The 17,082-nt window shown below is 40.4% G+C and overlaps 1 protein-coding gene across 1 annotated transcript in view; it reads left to right on the top strand.

Annotated features, from left to right (window-relative positions):
• The first annotated feature begins 8,720 nt into the window (after positions 1-8,720).
• The window catches only part of POLH (polymerase (DNA directed), eta), a 52,763-nt gene continuing 44,401 nt past the window's right edge, over positions 8,721-17,082 (top strand). The window contains exons 1-3 of the mRNA XM_006881953.1: positions 8,721-8,864; positions 9,083-9,217; positions 15,951-16,168. Of these exons, the coding sequence (XP_006882015.1) occupies positions 8,767-8,864; positions 9,083-9,217; positions 15,951-16,168 (451 nt within the window). The 5' untranslated portion in view covers positions 8,721-8,766. The remainder of the gene's footprint in view (positions 8,865-9,082; positions 9,218-15,950; positions 16,169-17,082) is intronic.

The following is a 17,082-nucleotide window of genomic DNA, read 5'->3' as shown; positions in this document are numbered from 1 at the left end:
TGTCAGAGGCAATGAGATTGGCACTGGATAGAGCACGGTTTAGGGCTGTTGTACATAGGGTCGCTATGAGTCGCAAACGACTCGACGGCACATAACAACAACAGATATTGGAGAAATGAGATGGATTGGTAATTGGCATTTTGAATCAAACAATTATGGTAATGGGTACCCACAGTGGACAGTGTTGGCTGGAGCTTCCCGACTAAAACAAGCCTGAAAGCTAGAGTGGCATCTACTTCCGAAATGGCTTGCCTCTGGAAGCTCTATGTACGAACAGTGCTCAGGCTGTTCGTTCATCGGGTCGCTATGAGTCGTCTACGACTCGATGGCACCAAACAACAACAACAACATGCCAGAGATGAAAGGGTGAGGAAAAATGGGATTGCTTTCATAGTTTAAAAAACATCATTTCTAGATCCATTTTGAAATATAGTGTTGTGAGTGACAGGATAATATCCATACTCATACAGAGCAGTCCAGTGAATACCACCATCATTCAAATTTATATATCAACAGCTAGAGCCCAAAAAAGAGGAAATAGAAACTTTCTATCAACTTATGCAATCAGAAACTGAATATGCAATCAAGATACAATAATAATAGTGGGTTACTAGAATGCAAAAATTGGGAACAGAGAAGGATCAGTAGTTGGAAAACATGAACTTGGTGACAGATAAATGAAGCTGGAGACAGAATGATAGAAATCCTCAATTTCTTCCTCTTTGGGTTTAGTGGTTAATGGATTTTTAAAATAATAGTTGTATTAACAAATCTTCCTTGCATGCATATGGATATTATCCTATCACTCACAGCATTATACTTCAACGGTAGATCTTGAGATTTTCTTTTTGATAATGAATGTGACACCATTTCTTTTCTGTTTGTCATTTCCTGTTTACAAGATAATATGATAATTCAGAATAGCCAATACCAGTCCATCTCAGGTCACTAATGCCTTGGATTTCAATCTTTATGTATTCCATTTAATTTTTTATTTTTTATTTTGTGTGTGTGTGTGTGTGCCATCAAATCAGATCTGACTGGTACAGGAGGAAATTGTCCCTCCTTCTCCAGCAGAGCATCAGGTGGATTCAAACCACATACCTCTGGGACTGCAGTGCAGCTTCTTGCCACTAGGCCACCTGAGCTCACCATTTAATTTTTTATTTTTAAAAACTCCAATTTTCTGAGATATATACTTTGTACATTAAATATTCCAATTATTAATGTTTGCAGCTGTTTTTCCTCCTTTAGAGTCTTGCCACATTAGCAAATGAAGGCCCCTGATTGGGTGAAAGCTTGACTCCATCCACATCAGTAAGGTTGATTTTATAGTGACTGTAACAGTGGGCTTGAGCATGATGCAGGATAGGATGTGGCTCTGTTCTGGTTTTCATAGGGCCACTTGGAGTTGTAGCCACCTGGACAGCAGCTAATAACAACTTCTTGAGGAGGCAGCTCCTTCCCAGTTACATATTTAGTGCCTTCCAACCTAAGGAGCTCATCCTCCAGCACTATATCTAGCAATGTTCAAACATTATTCTTGGGGATTTTAAGGTCGTATCATTTCCATACCTTTTCAACATGTATGCAGAGCAGATTATCCGAGAGGCTGGGCTCTATGAGGAGAATTGTGGCATCAGGATTGGTGGAAGGTCTATTAACAATCTCCGTTATGCAGATGACACAACCCTGCTTGCTGAAACTGAGGAGGACCTCATGCACTTGCTGCGAAGGGTCAAGGACTGCAGCCTTCAGTATGGACTGAGGCTCAATGTCAAGAAGACAAAGATTCTCACCACTGGACCAATTGGCAGCGTCAGGATGGATGACGAAGAGATTGAGATTGTTCAGAGCTTCAGTTTGCTCGGCTCCACAGTCAACACTCTTGGCACCAGCAGTCAGGAAATCAAAAAGCGTATCGCGATGGGAAAGTCTGCTGTTAGGGATCTCTCTAAAGTACTCAGGAGCAACAGTGTCTCTCTGGAGACTAAGGTGCGCCTGATACAGGCCATGGTATTTGCAATCGCTTGTTATGCATCAGAGAGTTGAATAAGATAACAGAAGAAGAGTGGATGCTTTTGAGCTGTGGTGCTGGAGAAGGGTACTGAATGTACCCTGGACTGCCAGGAAAACAGATTTTTCTTGGAGAGGATTAAACCAAGCTACTCCTTGGAGGCAAGGATTCTGGGATACTTTGGACATGTTGCCAGGAGGGACGGGTCCTTGGAGAGGGACATCATGCTTGGGAGGGTTGAGGGACAACGCAGGAGGGGAAGACCCTCTATGAGATGGACTGATTCGGTGACTGGGATAATAGGGATGGGTGTGTCAGAGGCAGTGCGGTTGGCGCAGGATAGAGCAGGGTTTAGGGCTGTTGTACATAGGGTCGCTATGAGTCGGAAACGACTCGACGGCACATAACAACAACAACAACATCATTTCAGAAATGAATTGGCAGGCCTGCTTCTTAGTCTGTCTTAGTTTAGATGCTCAACTATATATGTATATGAGTGTGTATATATATATATATATATAAAAAACTAACCCACTGCTGTCACGTCAGTTCAAATTCAATGCAGCTCTCCCATCTAGTTTCCAAGGTTATAAATCTTTGTGGAAGAAAAAGGCCTACTTTTATCTTGCAGAGTGGTTGGTTGATTCAAATAGTGCATCTTCTGTTTTGAAATCCAACATACCATATATTACACCACCAGGGGAAAGAGAGAGAGAGAGAATGAGAGTGTATGAGTGTTTGTGGAGAGAGGGAGAGACAGAAAGAGAAAGGAAAGGGGACTGATTTATCTCAAGGAAATGGCCCATACAGCTGTCAGGCTGCTGGTTTATGACCATGAAGGTTTGATGAATCTCAAGGTCTTTAGACAGTAAGACAAGAAACTGGGTCATGTCCCAAGATGATGAGCCAGATGCAAGAACCAGAGCAAGCAAAAAACCGAGAAAGTTTTGCTAGAATATTAATTTATATTGGATGCATGCCATACCCCTATGGAAGCTTCTCTTAATGACTGAGTGATAACTGAATAGAGATAATTACATTATGTCACACACACAAAAAGGGATAACTACACCAGTATTCTCTTGGAGAAGGTGCAGCTAGAGTGCTCCTTGGAGGCAAATACGATAAAGCTTTATCTCACATGCTTTGGGCATGTTGCTAGTAGAGGCTGTTTCTTGGAGAGGGACATCATGTTTGGGAAGGTGAAGGGAGAAAGAAGGAGAGGAAGACTCCCAACCAGGTGGATTGACACAGTGACTGCACCAATGGGATTGAGCATGTCAGAGATTGTGAGGGTGATGCGGGATAGGAGAGGGTTCAGATCGGTTGTTCATAGGGTCACTATGAGTGGTACTTGACTGAACGACACCTAACATCAACAACATCACTACTTGATGAAGCCTAACAACAACAACATCATCATTACATAAATGCCAAGCCTCTCACGTGTCTTAGCCAAGTTAACACATAACCTTAACCATGATAAGAAGTCTTTTAGACATGTAATAGGTTACAATTCAGGATCAGCAATTACTCCGGACACTTCTTAGATGAGGACAGCCTCTTCTTAGCTGTGCCTACAGGCAAGCCTCTCTCTACAACTCAGGCCTACAGGGCCAGGCTAGCCTTTACTGTATTCAGACAGATATAACAAAGTTCTTCACCTCTACCAAGAAGTTCCTGGAGCTCCCAACTCTGCTGGCAAATTTCAGCCCAAAGGCATTCAGCTCTCTTGCTCAGTAGGTTGAAAAGCCTTACGTGCTGTCTCTAATCAGTGTTAAAACTCTCTCTCAGTGCAACAATGAATGAATGGAAACCCAAAATCTCTGTGAATGTTTATGAAAATTAATAAAATATAATTATAGAAAAAAAAACCTCTCTCTCAAGTCTAGGGAGTTCCTGGAGCAGGTGCAAAGAGGTGCCCCACTCCTGTCTCTTCTTGCTGGTGGTCTCCCAGTTTCCAATTCTAAGAGTTCATTTTAAGAGTAGTGAGGTGGCAGAACTGAACAATCCTCTTGTGTTTCTTACACTTTTCTAGGTTATCCATGCACCTAATTTGCATTATTAGTAAACTGTTCAATTTTTGTTGGTGGGCCACACACAGTTTATTTGCATGTTGTTTTTGTTTGCCTTCAAGTAAAGGATGACTTACAGTGACCCTATGAACATAAAGCCTGAAGCCTTTCTATAACTATCAACATTTATCAAAGTTCATCGAGTTTCCAGAGGCATGTTGTTTGAACAAAAGGCCTGAAATCTTTCTATAACTATCAACATTTATCAAAGTTCATCGAGTTTCCAGAGGCATGTTGTTTAGCACTGTTATTGTGTACTGCCTGTGACTCACACCAACCCTGTGTGCAATATCTCTGAGCCACTCCCTATCCTGATTCTGTCTCCCTTTCTCCAACACACCTACCCCCATTACCACAGTAACTGTGTCAATCCATCTCATGAAGGTTCTTGCTTCCCAGCACTATCCCTCCACTCCTTCAAACATGATGCCCTTCTCCAAAGACTTGCCTCTCCTGGCCACATGCTCAAAGTATATCAGATGGAGCTTAAAATCCTTGCCTCTAAGCAGCAGCTTGGTTTTACCCTCTCCAGAACAGACCTATTTGTTCTCTAGGTGGTCCGTGTGTTCAGAGCTGACTCTCTAGTGGGTTGTCAGAGGCTGTAAATCACACAGGAGGAAATTGTCTGTCTTTCTCCCTTGGAGCAGTTGGTGAATTTGAACCACTTGTCTTTGGGCCACAGTGTCTTTTGAGTCACTCTTCTTTACCCACTAAGCCACCAGAGCTCCCTGTTTCATATAAATAGGATCATATAATACATATCCTTTTATTTGCATCTTAGGTCATATAACTGCTTGAGGAACCACTAGTCTTTTATGCCACGGCAGTAGATGAGGATTCTCATTTTTCCACATCTTCACCAACATAATTGCTTTTTGTTTTTTAAAATAATAGTCATCCTGGTGAATGTGGTGTCTCATTCTCTTATTTTGGTTGTATCTCCCTGAGAAGAATGGGAATCCCAGAACACTTCTGTCCTTATGCGAAACCTGTACTTGGACCAGGAGGAAGTCATCGGAACAGAGCAAGGAAACACTACATGGTTCAAAATCAGGAAAGGTGTATGCCAGGATGTGTCCTATCTCCATACCTTTTCAATCTATATGCAGAACAGATCATCTGGGAAGCTGGGCTCCGATGAGGAATGTGGCATCTAGATTGGAGGAAGACTCATCAACAACCAGTGTTATGCAGATGACACAACCTTACTTGTTGAAACTGAGGAAGACCAGCACTTGTTGCAGAAGGTCAAGGACTGCAGCCTTCAATATGGATTAAAACTCAACACTAAGAAAGCAAAGATTCTCACCACTGGGCTAATTGGCAGCATTATGATAGATTTGCTTGACTCCACAATCAACACTCTTGGTAGCTGCAGCCAGTAAATCAAGACTAATTGCATTGTGAAAATCTGCTGTCAAGGACCTCTCCTGAGTCCTGAAGAGCAACAATGTCAGTCTGGAGACTAACTCCACGCCATGTGTCAAATTACTTGCTGTGTGTCAGAAAACTGGATAATGACTAAGGATGATAGAAGAAGAATTGATGCCTTTGAGTTGTGGTGCTGGAGAAGAGTATTGAGTAATCAAACACTATCATTAACATCACATGCAAGCAAGATTCTGCTGAAAATTATCCAAAAATTACTGGGGCAATATATCAACAGAGAACTGCCAAATATGCTGTTCTAGGCTGGATTTAAAAGAGGTCGTGGTACTAGGGCCATTATAGCTAATGTTAGGTGCATCTTGGCAGAAAGCAGAGAGTACCAGATGAATGTCTATCTGTGCTTCATTGACTATGCAAAGGCTTTTGACTGTGTGGATCACAACAAGCTATGGCTGACTCTGAGAAGAATGGGAATCTCAGAACATTTGATTGTGCTTATTCAAAACCTATACTTGGACCAGGAGGCAGTTGTCAAAACAGAGCAAAGAGACACTACATGGTTCAAAATCAGGAAGGAGGTCCGCAAGGGATGTATTCTGTCTCCATACCTTTTCAATCTGTATGCAAAACAGATCATCCAGGATGCTGAGCTGTGTGAGGAGGAATGTGGCATCAGGAATGGTGGAAGATTCATCAACAACCTGCGTTATGCGGATGACACAACCCTGCTTACTAAAACTGAGGAGGACCTGAAACACTTGCTGCAGAGGTTCAGGGACTGCAGCCTTCAATATGATTGAAGCTCAACATCAAGAAAACAATGATTCTCACCACTGGACCAATTGGCAGAATTAGTGTGGATGGTGAAGAGATTGAGATAGTTAACAGTTTTAGTTTGCTTGGCTCCATAGTCAACATTTTTGGTACCAGCAGCCAGGAAATCAAGAGACGAATTGCAGTGGGAAAGTCAGCTGTCAGGGACCTCTCCAGAGTACTGAAGAGCAACGACGTCAGGCTGGAGACTAAGGTGCACCTGATCCGGGCCATAGTCTTCGCAGTTACATTCTATGCATCAGCGAGTTGGACAGTGAATAGGGATGATAGAAAGAGAATTGTTGCTTTTGTGCTGTGGTGCTGGAGAAGAGTATTGACTATACCATGGACTACTAGGAAAACAAACAGATTTGTCCTGGAGAGGGTGGAGCTGGGCTGCTCCTTGGAGTTAAGGATTCTGAAGCTTCATCTGACATACTTTGGGCATGTTGCAAGGAGGGACCAGTCCTTGAAGAGGGTCATCATGTTTAGGAGAGCGGAGGGACAGTATAGGAGAGGAAGACCTCGATGAGATGGGTCGATTCTTTGATTAGAGTGGTGGGAATAAGTGTGTCCGAGATGGTGAGGTTGGCAGAGGGTAGAGCAGGGTTTAGGACTCTTGTACATAGGGTCACTATAAGTCACAAGCGACTCGACGGCACATAACAACAACAACAACAACAACGATGGACTGCTAGGAGAACAAACCAGTTTGTTGAAACCAGGCTGCTCCTTAGAGGCAAGAATTTTGAAGCTCTGTCTGACATACTTTGTGGGCATATTGCTAGGAGGGACCAGTCCTTGTAAAGGGACATCAGACTTGGCAGTGTGGAGGGACAGCACAAGAGAGGATAATCCTGCATGAGATGGATTGACTCAGTGACTGGGGTAATGGGGGTAGATGTGTCAGAGACAATGATGTTGGCTCAAGATAGAGCAGGGCTGAGCTGTTGTACATAGGTTGCTATGAGTCGCAAGTGACTCACTGGCATTTAACAACAACAACAACAACGACTACCAAAAGAACAAACAGATCTCTCTTGAAAGTATAGCCAGAATGCTCTATAGAAGCAAGGGTGGAGAGACTACATAGCACATATTTTAGGCATAGTATCAGGAAGGGCCATCCTTAAAGAAAGACATTATGCTTGGAAAAGTAGAGGGTCAGTGAAAGATCAGGACCTTCAAGGAGCTACACTGACACAGTTGATGGAGCAGTAAACTCTAGCACAGGGACTTGAGGATGGACCAGGACAGGACAGTGTGTGTTCTGTTGTATAGAGGCTTGCTATGAGTTGGAGCTGACTTGGTAGTACCTAACAACAATCACTATTGATCCCTCATGGTGCAGCATTAAAGAACTTCATGGGAGGAAGTCAGTGGTTTGAACTGACAAGCCACTTCAGACAGCTTCCATATGTATTTACAGCCTTGGAAACCCTATGGGAAAATTCTGTTTTATCCAATTAGGTAATTATGAGTCAGAAACCAACAATTGTAGCGTTGGTTTATTGGTTAATGACTAATTATGTTGGGTGCCTTTACATATATATTATTTATATATATATATGCATATATGTATACATAGGCTGTTTGTACATCTCCTCTGGGGGAAAAAGTCTCTTCAAGTTGTTTGCTCATTTTTTGATTGGATTGTTTATTCTTTTGTAGACGTTTGTTGCATATTGTAGGTTTAAAATACTTAATATGTATAATTTCCAAATTATTTTCTCCTATTTTAGTTTATCTTCTCACTTTATTAATAAAATGTTTTGGTGCACAAATAATTTTAAGCTTGGTTGTGAGGGACCCCTCAAGAGTACTGAAGAGCAACCACGTAAGGCTGGAGACTAAGGTGTGCCTGATCCAGGCTATGGTCTTTGTAATTACGTGCTATGCGTTGGAGAGTTGGACAGTGTATAGTAGGGATGATAGAAAGAGAATTGATGCCTTTGAGCTGTGGTGCTGGAGAAGAGTGTTGAATGTACCCTGGACTGCTAGGAGAAAAAACAGGTCTGTCCGAGAGAGGGTGAAGCCAGAATGCTCCTTGGAGTCAAGGATTCTGAAGCTTCGCCTGACATACTTTGGGCATGTTGCAAGGAGGGACATCATGTTTGGGAGAGTGGAGGGACAGTGCAGGAGACCCTCGATGAGATGGATCAATTCTGTGAGTGGAGTGGTGAGAATGAGTGTGTTTGAGACAACGAGGTTGGCACAGGATAGAATGGCATTTAGGGCTCTTGTACATAGGGTCGCTATGAGTCACAAGTGACTCGATGGCACAGAACAAAAACAACAAAGGTCCAGTTTATCTTTTGTTTTTGTTGTTCTAATTATTTCTGTTTGCTTTTGGTGTTGTATTTAAGAATTCATTGTCAGTTGGTATATTTTCTAATTGTCAATAAAATACTATTTTACAGAAAAATGGTTACCACCTACCCTGGGCAGGATCGAGTAGTTGCACTGGTGGACATGGACTGTTTTTTTGTCCAAGTGGAACAGCGGCAAAATCCTCATCTGAGAAATAAACCTTGTGCAGTTGTACAGTACAAAACATGGAAAGGTGGTGGGTATGTATCGTTATTGTTAAAACCATCACTTACCATTTTAATGTGGAGGAATACCTGCTGGGTCTTATTTTTCAGATCTGTTTTTGACAGAATGGGGGCATCTGTAGCCAAGAAGTTTGTACTGTTAATGTTTATAGTCTACTTAACGTGAAGTTTTTAATTGTTTTTGCTCATCATGTAATCCTATTTTTCCTGTTTCTCCTCTTTTCTAACCTTAGAATAATTGCAGTAAGTTATGAAGCACGTGCTTTTGGAGTCACTAGAAACATGTGGGCAGATGATGCTAAGAAGTTATGTCCAGATCTGCTTCTGGCACAAGTTCGAGAGTCCCGTGGGAAAGCTAACCTCACCAAGTAAGAAGAAAAGTTCTCGTAAGGGGGGATAGAAGAGTTGAAATAATAACCCATGAGGTTAGGCAACTGGTGATTTAGAGCTACCTGTTTTGTGTAAATAATATCTAGAAAAGTTCCCTTTCATCAACCATCTTGTCTCTTTAACAAGAAAACCAATTTCGATAATACCTTTCAGGAATAGTACAAAGCCTTTTTAACCTCTAACAATTGTTGCCCTTGATGTTTTTTTATGTTCTAATATTTTAAAAGTTGGTTGTTATAATGAAAACTGAAAATGAATATCTGAATACTTTAGGGTACACTAAGTTACTGTTAAGGGTAATGGTAAAACTTGAGGATAGGGGTGATGATTAAATAACAAGATACATATAATATGTGTCGCTGAAATGTACATGTGAAGATTGTTGAAATATCAAATGTTATGTGTGTATGTACCATCTATACCACCCTCTGCAGTGGAGTTAGTTTCTCACTTGTAACAATCCTCCTGTGTTTCTGAGGCAGTAAAATTTAACAAATAGAGACTATTCTTCTTTTTCCCACAGAGCAACTGTGGAAACTGTGGAACTGCTAGCCTTTTCATTTAGCAGTGCAGCATTCTATATACTGCACCATTGGAGCTCCTTGTATTTACCACATCCCTTTCCTCTTCCCCACAAAGAAAACTCTCAAAAACAGAATACCAATTCCTATCAACTTAAGCTAAAAGTTTAAAGTGTTTCAAATAAGTAATTCAATTGAGAATGTAATTGAAATGGAGCCATGTTGCAAGGAGGGGCCAGTCCTTGGAAAGGGACATCAAGCTCGGGAGGGTGGAGGGACAGCACAAGAGAGGAAGACCCTTGATGAGATGGATTGTTTCAGTGACTGAGGTAATGAGAGTAGATGTGTCAGAGACAATACAGTTGGCGCAGGATAGAGCAGGGTTCAGGGCTGTTGTATGTAGGGTCACTATGAGTCACAAGTGACTCAACGGCATGTAACAACAACAAGAACAACATGTAATTGAAAATTTTTTCCAGGGAGAGATAAGTTATGTTCTAGTAATAGAGCTAAAATTATTTGTGAGAACTGAACATTCTTCAAGATTACCTTCTTTATTTTTTACCTAGCAGCAGTCTCACCTTAGATTCTAGGAATTTAGTTTTGGAAGAACCTATATAGGTATAGCTACATCAAAGATAGGCATAAGTCCTTGTAATTAAAATAATCCTAAAACTAGTGTGAAATAAGCTTATGTTATATGCCAGGCATTGTGTTAAGATCTTTATAGTAATTATTTCTTTCTAATCTTATATTTTTTAAATGTAGCGAATAGAATTAGCCAGGACAAGATGGGGTTCAGATCTGCTATTCATAGGGTTACTATGAGTCATATGTCACCTAACAATAACATTAGTATTACCCATTACCATCAAGTTCATTCTGACATTGGCAGAATAGAACTACTTTATAGGGAGCCCATGACTTTAATCTTGATGGAAGCAGGTGGTCACATCTTTCTTTCTTCTGTGGAACAGTGAGTAAGTTCAAACTACGGACTTTTTGGTTAACAGTTGAGCATTTAACCACTGCACCAAACCACTCAGGCTCCTTTAGTTTCTAGTGTTACTGTTGTTGAGCACCGCTGAGTCAGAACCAATCCATAGCTGATCCTCCAGCAGGTTTTCAGAGACAATGAGTCACGGGAAGAGACTGCCCACCTCTCCCACAGAGCAGCTGGTGGATTTGAACGATGAACATTCAGGATTGCAGTGCAGGTTCTTACCTCTAGGTCACCAGAGCTTCATGAACAAAAGGCCTGAAGACTTTCTATAACTCTCTTCATTTATCAAAGTTCATAGAGTTTCCAGAGGCATGTTGTTTAGGAAGTGGATGCCACTCCTGCTTTCAAGTATTAATATTACTCCCCCTTTATTGATGAGGAAACATATTTAGAGAGGTTGGATAATTTCAAGTGACATACTTAGGAAGAATAGATTGAGAGTTCAAACCCATTCTTTTAGACTCTAGTATCCACATATTCACAGTACACCATACTATGTGGTATGATGTAGGGATCATGCTTAACTTGAAACTTAAAATACTCCTAAATTCAGCTGTGAACTAAATATCTAAAGGTTAGAATGACATTGCTAACTCTACTGGATTTATAGGCAGAAAAGAAAATTAATTTGACTTACATTTTCTAGAATTTTGTGCTGGTAAAGGCGGTATAATTGCCTTGTTATTCATTTTTTTGTTATTACTTGTAACTTCTTGTTGTTAGGTGCCATTAAGTCCAATAGACTCATCGCAACCCTACGAACAAAAGATCTGAACCTAGTTCTGTCCTGAGCCATCCTCACACTTCCTGACACACATTGCAGCAGTCACCATGTTAATCCATCTGGTTGAGGGTCTTTCCTTCGCCGACCCTCCACCCTTCCCAACATCATGTCCCTTTCCAAGGAATAGCACCTCCTAGTGATATGTCTAAAGTATGTGAGGCAAAATCTCATCATTCTTGCCTCCAAAGGGCACTCTGGCTTCACCCTCTCCAAGACATATCTATTCGTTCTCTTGGCCATCCATGGGATGTTCATTGCTCTTCTTCAACACCACAGCTCAAAGGTGTCGATTCTTTATCTGTCATTCTTACTTATTGTCCAGCTCTCAGATGCATAGCTAGTAATCGGAAAGACTATGGCCTAAATCAAATGCACCTTAGTCCTCAAACTGACATCACTACCCCTCAATAATTTGGAAAGGTCTCTAACTGCTTATTTTCCCAGTGCAATGCGTCTTCTTATTTCCTGACTGCTGGTATCAAGAGTGTTAATTATGGATCTAAACAAGATGAAGTTGTTGACAGTTTCAGTCTCCTCTTATCCTTCATGACCCTGACCATTGGTCCAGTGGTAAGAATCTTTGTTTTCTTGATATTGAGATGCAATCCATACTGAAGGCTGCATTCCTTGATCTTCTGCAAGAAGTGCTTCACGTCCTCCTCTGCAAGCAAGGTTGTATCATCTGCATAACACAGGTTATTGATGAGTTTCTCTCCGATCCTGATGCCACATTCCTCTTCATAGAGTTCAGCTTCTCAGATAATTTGCTCAGCATATAGATTGAACAGGTGTAGAGATAGAATACATGCCTGACACACTCCCTTCCCAATTCCAAACCATGCAGTGCTCCCCTGTTGTGTTCATAGTACATAGATAGAGAATTGCCAGAAGTTCAAGCAGCATTTAGAAGAGGCTATGGCACCAGGGGTGCCATTGCTGATGTCAGATGGATCCTGGCTGAAAGTAAGGAATACCAGAAGAATGTTTATTGTGCTTTATTGACTATGCAAAGGCATTTGAGTGTGTGGATCATGACAAGTTGTGGCTGACATTGAGAAGAATGGGAATCCCAGAGCACTTGATTGTGCTCATGAGGAATCTATACCTGACTCAGGAGACTGTTGTGCAAATGGTACAGGGGAGCACTGCGTGATTTGGTTTGTAACTTGTAGTTTCCCTTCAATATATATGACTGACTTCACAGTATGATTCTGAAGCTGTCATATACCAGCTTAAAATGGAATAATTTTCTTTGTCTTAAATCTTGAGGATAGTAGCACCAGAGAAGTACTTAACCAGTCAATTATGCAAGATTAAAAGGGCAGTATTTTTCCAAGGTAAAGATGAGAAACCAGAAAAAGGTAAAATAGAGGGATTCATGGAAATGAGACTTGGGGGAAGGAAGCAGCAGAAATGAGGCTATAAGATGGGTATTATACTTAATGTCATAAAACAACTTAATTGGTGCAACCACTATGGAAGGCAGTATGTTGCTTTTTCAAAATGTTGGTAATAGAAATACTATTTGACCCAGCAATTCCACTACTGGGAATATACCCTAAAGAAACCAGAACTGCAACCCAAGCAGATATATGCACACCTGTTTATTTTGGCTTTGTTCACAATAGATAGCAAAGAGGTGGAAACAACTGAAATGCCCATCAACAAATGAATGGAATACTATGCTGCATTGAAAAACAAAGAACTCATGAAATATACAAAATGAGTGACTCTAGGGACATTATGCTGAGTGAAATATCTTAGTCACAAAAAGGCAAATACTGTATAAATGCCACTGTTGTAAAATGGGACTGACATTGGGGTTGAGGGGAGACTGAGAAAGAGGGAATAAATAATGTATACTGCTCTGAAACAGATGAGGGAAAGAACTGTTTAAAGCCATGTATGATTTAGGTATTATTTTCATGACAGGAGTCCAGAATGAAGGCTGCATAGTGGAGTGGACCTGGGGGGAGGCATTGTATAACAATGAAAGAATTTTTCTTTTACTTTTCAAAGAGAAGAATGATTTGAGGGGGAGGGGTGGGCAGAGTGAAAATGCAACAATGAATGAATGGAAATCCAACATCTCTGTAAACATTCATTAAAATTAATAAGAAAAAAAAGGCAAATATCCTCACCATTGGGCCAATAGGCAACAACATGATAGATGAAGAAAAGATTTGAACTTCTCAGCAGTTTCATCTTGTTTGGATTCACTCTCAACCCCCTTGGTACCAGCAGTCAAGAAATGGGCCAGGTGGCTCCAGGTTCTGACTTCTGTGCCAACACCATGTTCAGAAGGAGAAACACTGCCCCGTCTTCACCATCACAGCTATATCTCAATCCACTGTTGCAGTCCCTGTGCCGTCCATATTCCTTTAACTAGGACTGTGCTGAGTGGATATATGAGAGCAAGCACTGATTGAGGCTACGTGTGGTCAGAATTCTGACAGAGCTGCTTAAATTGCATCCAGTTCAGAACAGACTTTCATGTGAATGGAAAATGTTCAGGTGCTAGATAAATGTACAAGAACACTCCAAAGTGGGACTTGGAATCAAAGAAACTGGCACACCCTGAGAATGTAAGATTGACGTTATCCTGGTTTTTCTAATAAACTGACCATGTATGGCTAAAAGTATTTTAATAAGAACTCGAATTATTTTCTACAAAGGTAGTACTTGACAATCCTCTTGTCTCAACACACTGACTGAAGCAGCTGATGGCTCCTTCAAAGAATGCTTCATTCTTTTCTCCACCATCAAATAACTTCTCTCAGCTTTCCCATGCTCTTCTTATCTGTAGCAGGCTCATTCATTTGCTAAAGGAATAACAACTTGATAAACAAAGCCGTTTTGAATAAATGCACCATGTTTAACAGAAATATGTTTACAGGGCCAAATTGGCCACAGTACATTTATGTTTTTGAGAATTAATAAATACTTTGCTTGTATATTGATAATCTAGTCACACAGCTTTTTTGAATACACATGACATATGTACATAAAAAATTGACAATATTTTTTTAAAGAAATAAAAAGATGTATTTCATTGGGAAAATATACTGTCCGAGACCTACAAAATGCTGAAGAACAAAGATGTCTATTTAAAGACAGAAGTGCCTATGATCCAATCCATTGTCCTTTCAGTTACTTGCTATGCATGTGAAAGCCAATTCGTTCTGTAGTTTTCTCATGTGAGAAAGACAACTAGAATAACTAACACTAGTTTTCATAGAAAGTGAAGAGGTATAAATAGTCCCATTTTATGATAAACTAGGTTCAACAACAACAAAAAAGAACTTTAAATTCCATAGGAAGTCCAAAGTAAAGAAAATCTCCACATGTTGCTGTAGACAGCTAGTTCTATAGGACTGGAAGAACAATACCATTAAGTTACTATCCTCTGGGGAAACTCTGCCACACCAGTTTTACTATTATCACAATTACTGGGCTTGTGCCTGCCTCTGATTTAGCTGTGCCTATGTGAGTTGTTCCAAGGCTAATTTCTAGAATTTTGGTGGACAGCTAGGTTAAAAAACAAAGAAGGTAATCTTGAAGATTGTTCAGTTCCCACAAATAATTCTAGAGATTGTACTAAAATGTCATTTTGACTCAGGCTTCCCTGGAAAAGCTGTTCTACCCAGAAGGCTCTCCACACTGTAGATGCTTCAGCTTGATGATTTGAAGTTTGGTGTGTCTAGTAATGATGATTTGATGGGGAGTCCAAGAGGTGAGGGCTAAATCCTATGTTAACCAAACGTACCAGTGGCTGAAATATAAAATCCATATATCACTTATTAATTTATAAGAAACATTCTGAGGAAGACCTGATAGACTATATAGTCTTCTTTGTAAGTTACTTCTTATTTGAAGACAAAAATAAAAGATGACTGGTGGATATATGAAATAACAAAAGAGGTCATGGCCTAGTGGCAAGAAGCTGCAACTACAATCCCAGAGGTGCACGGTTCAAATCCACCAGATGCTCTGCCGGGGAAGGAGGGGCAATCTCCTCCTGTACCGGTCAGATCTGATTTGACGGTACACGCACACAAAAATAATTAAAAAAAAATATTAAAAAAAAAGAGGTCATAGTAAAATGTGTTCTAGTTAAACTAGTCTGACATGTTTCCTTTCTCAAACTAGTCTGACATGTTTCCTTTCTCTTTAGAGAGATGTTTGCCATGTAGACATGTTAATGATCTGAGTGTTGTCCCCCGTAAAATTGTTTCTTTGCTTAGTTTCTGTTACTGACCATCTGCCTGTTTTCCCCTTCATTTGGTTTACTATCTGATCTTTTTAAAGAGATTTCACTGATGGTTTATGATTTTATTGTTCCATTAAGGGAGAGAATAAAGCCAACAATCTTATTTTTTGCCTACATACATGATCCTTCTTAGGTACCGGGAAGCCAGTGTTGAAGTGATGAAGATAATGTCTCGTTTTGCTGTGATTGAACGCGCCAGCATTGATGAGGCTTATGTAGATCTGACCAGTGCTGTACGAGAGAGATTGCAAGAGCTTCAAGGTCAGCCTATCTCAGCAGACATGTTGCCAACCACCTACATTGAAGGATTGCCCCAAGGCCCTACAACAGCAAAAGGGACTGTTCAGAAAGGTACTTCATAGCAACATACTGCTTCTGCTTCCTGCTTTTGGACCTTCCTTTGCTTGATCACACTGATCCTTCTTGGATTGACTGAAAGGAAATGTAAACTCCAACCTAAATGAATGAGAAAGACTCATATGGAAGGATGCACACATTTTCTTATTATCCAATGGATATTGAGAAGCTGTGAGATCTATGAAACAAGTTTCTTTTAGATCTAACTAGAGCAGCAGGTTAGTGTTTAACAGTAGAAGGCTGAATGAGTACTTCTGACACTTGTGGATTAATTGAAATTCTTAATTTAACAAGGGTAAGAATTTTGGGAGGAATTTTGCTAAAAGGGAGTAAAAGTACTCTGGTCAATTCTAGTCAATTTCTAGCACATTATAACCTATAAACTATGGGTTATGCAAAGCCCTTTTCGTTTCTTTTTACTTCTTTTACCTATCATAATGATTCTCCTATGCACCCCCTTCTGACCCACACTCTAGGATTCACTGCTGTATTTGACATATCTCTTTAAACACATTATAAATTATATAATACTGCTTTGTGTGTTTGTTTTTTAATTTATTCAATGTTAGTATGCTATATAAGTCCAATTATTTTTTTTTTCAATGATGGTTTTAGAAATCTATTCAGGTGACTATGTTTTTGTACAATTAATGGGTTTTTACTAACCAAAATCTTCTTGTTTGAAATCCACTGAGTAGCACAGTGGAAAAAAAAAGCCTGGTGATCTGTCTTGTTGTTGTTGTTGTTGTTGTTATGTGCCATCGAGTCGTTTGCGACTCATAGCGACCCTATGTACAACAGCCCTAAACCGTGCTCTATCCAGTGCCAATCTCATTGCCTCTGACACACCCATCCCAATTACCCCAGTCACTGAATCAATCCACCTCATAGAGGGTCTTCCCCTCCTG

This window comes from Elephantulus edwardii, unplaced genomic scaffold (assembly GCF_000299155.1).
Source record: "Elephantulus edwardii isolate Elephantulus edwardi_28Jun2011 unplaced genomic scaffold, EleEdw1.0 scaffold00017, whole genome shotgun sequence".
NCBI lineage: Eukaryota > Metazoa > Chordata > Mammalia > Macroscelidea > Macroscelididae > Elephantulus > Elephantulus edwardii.
Note: the sequence above shows the minus strand (reverse complement) of the source record. Positions and strands in the feature narration are given on the sequence as shown.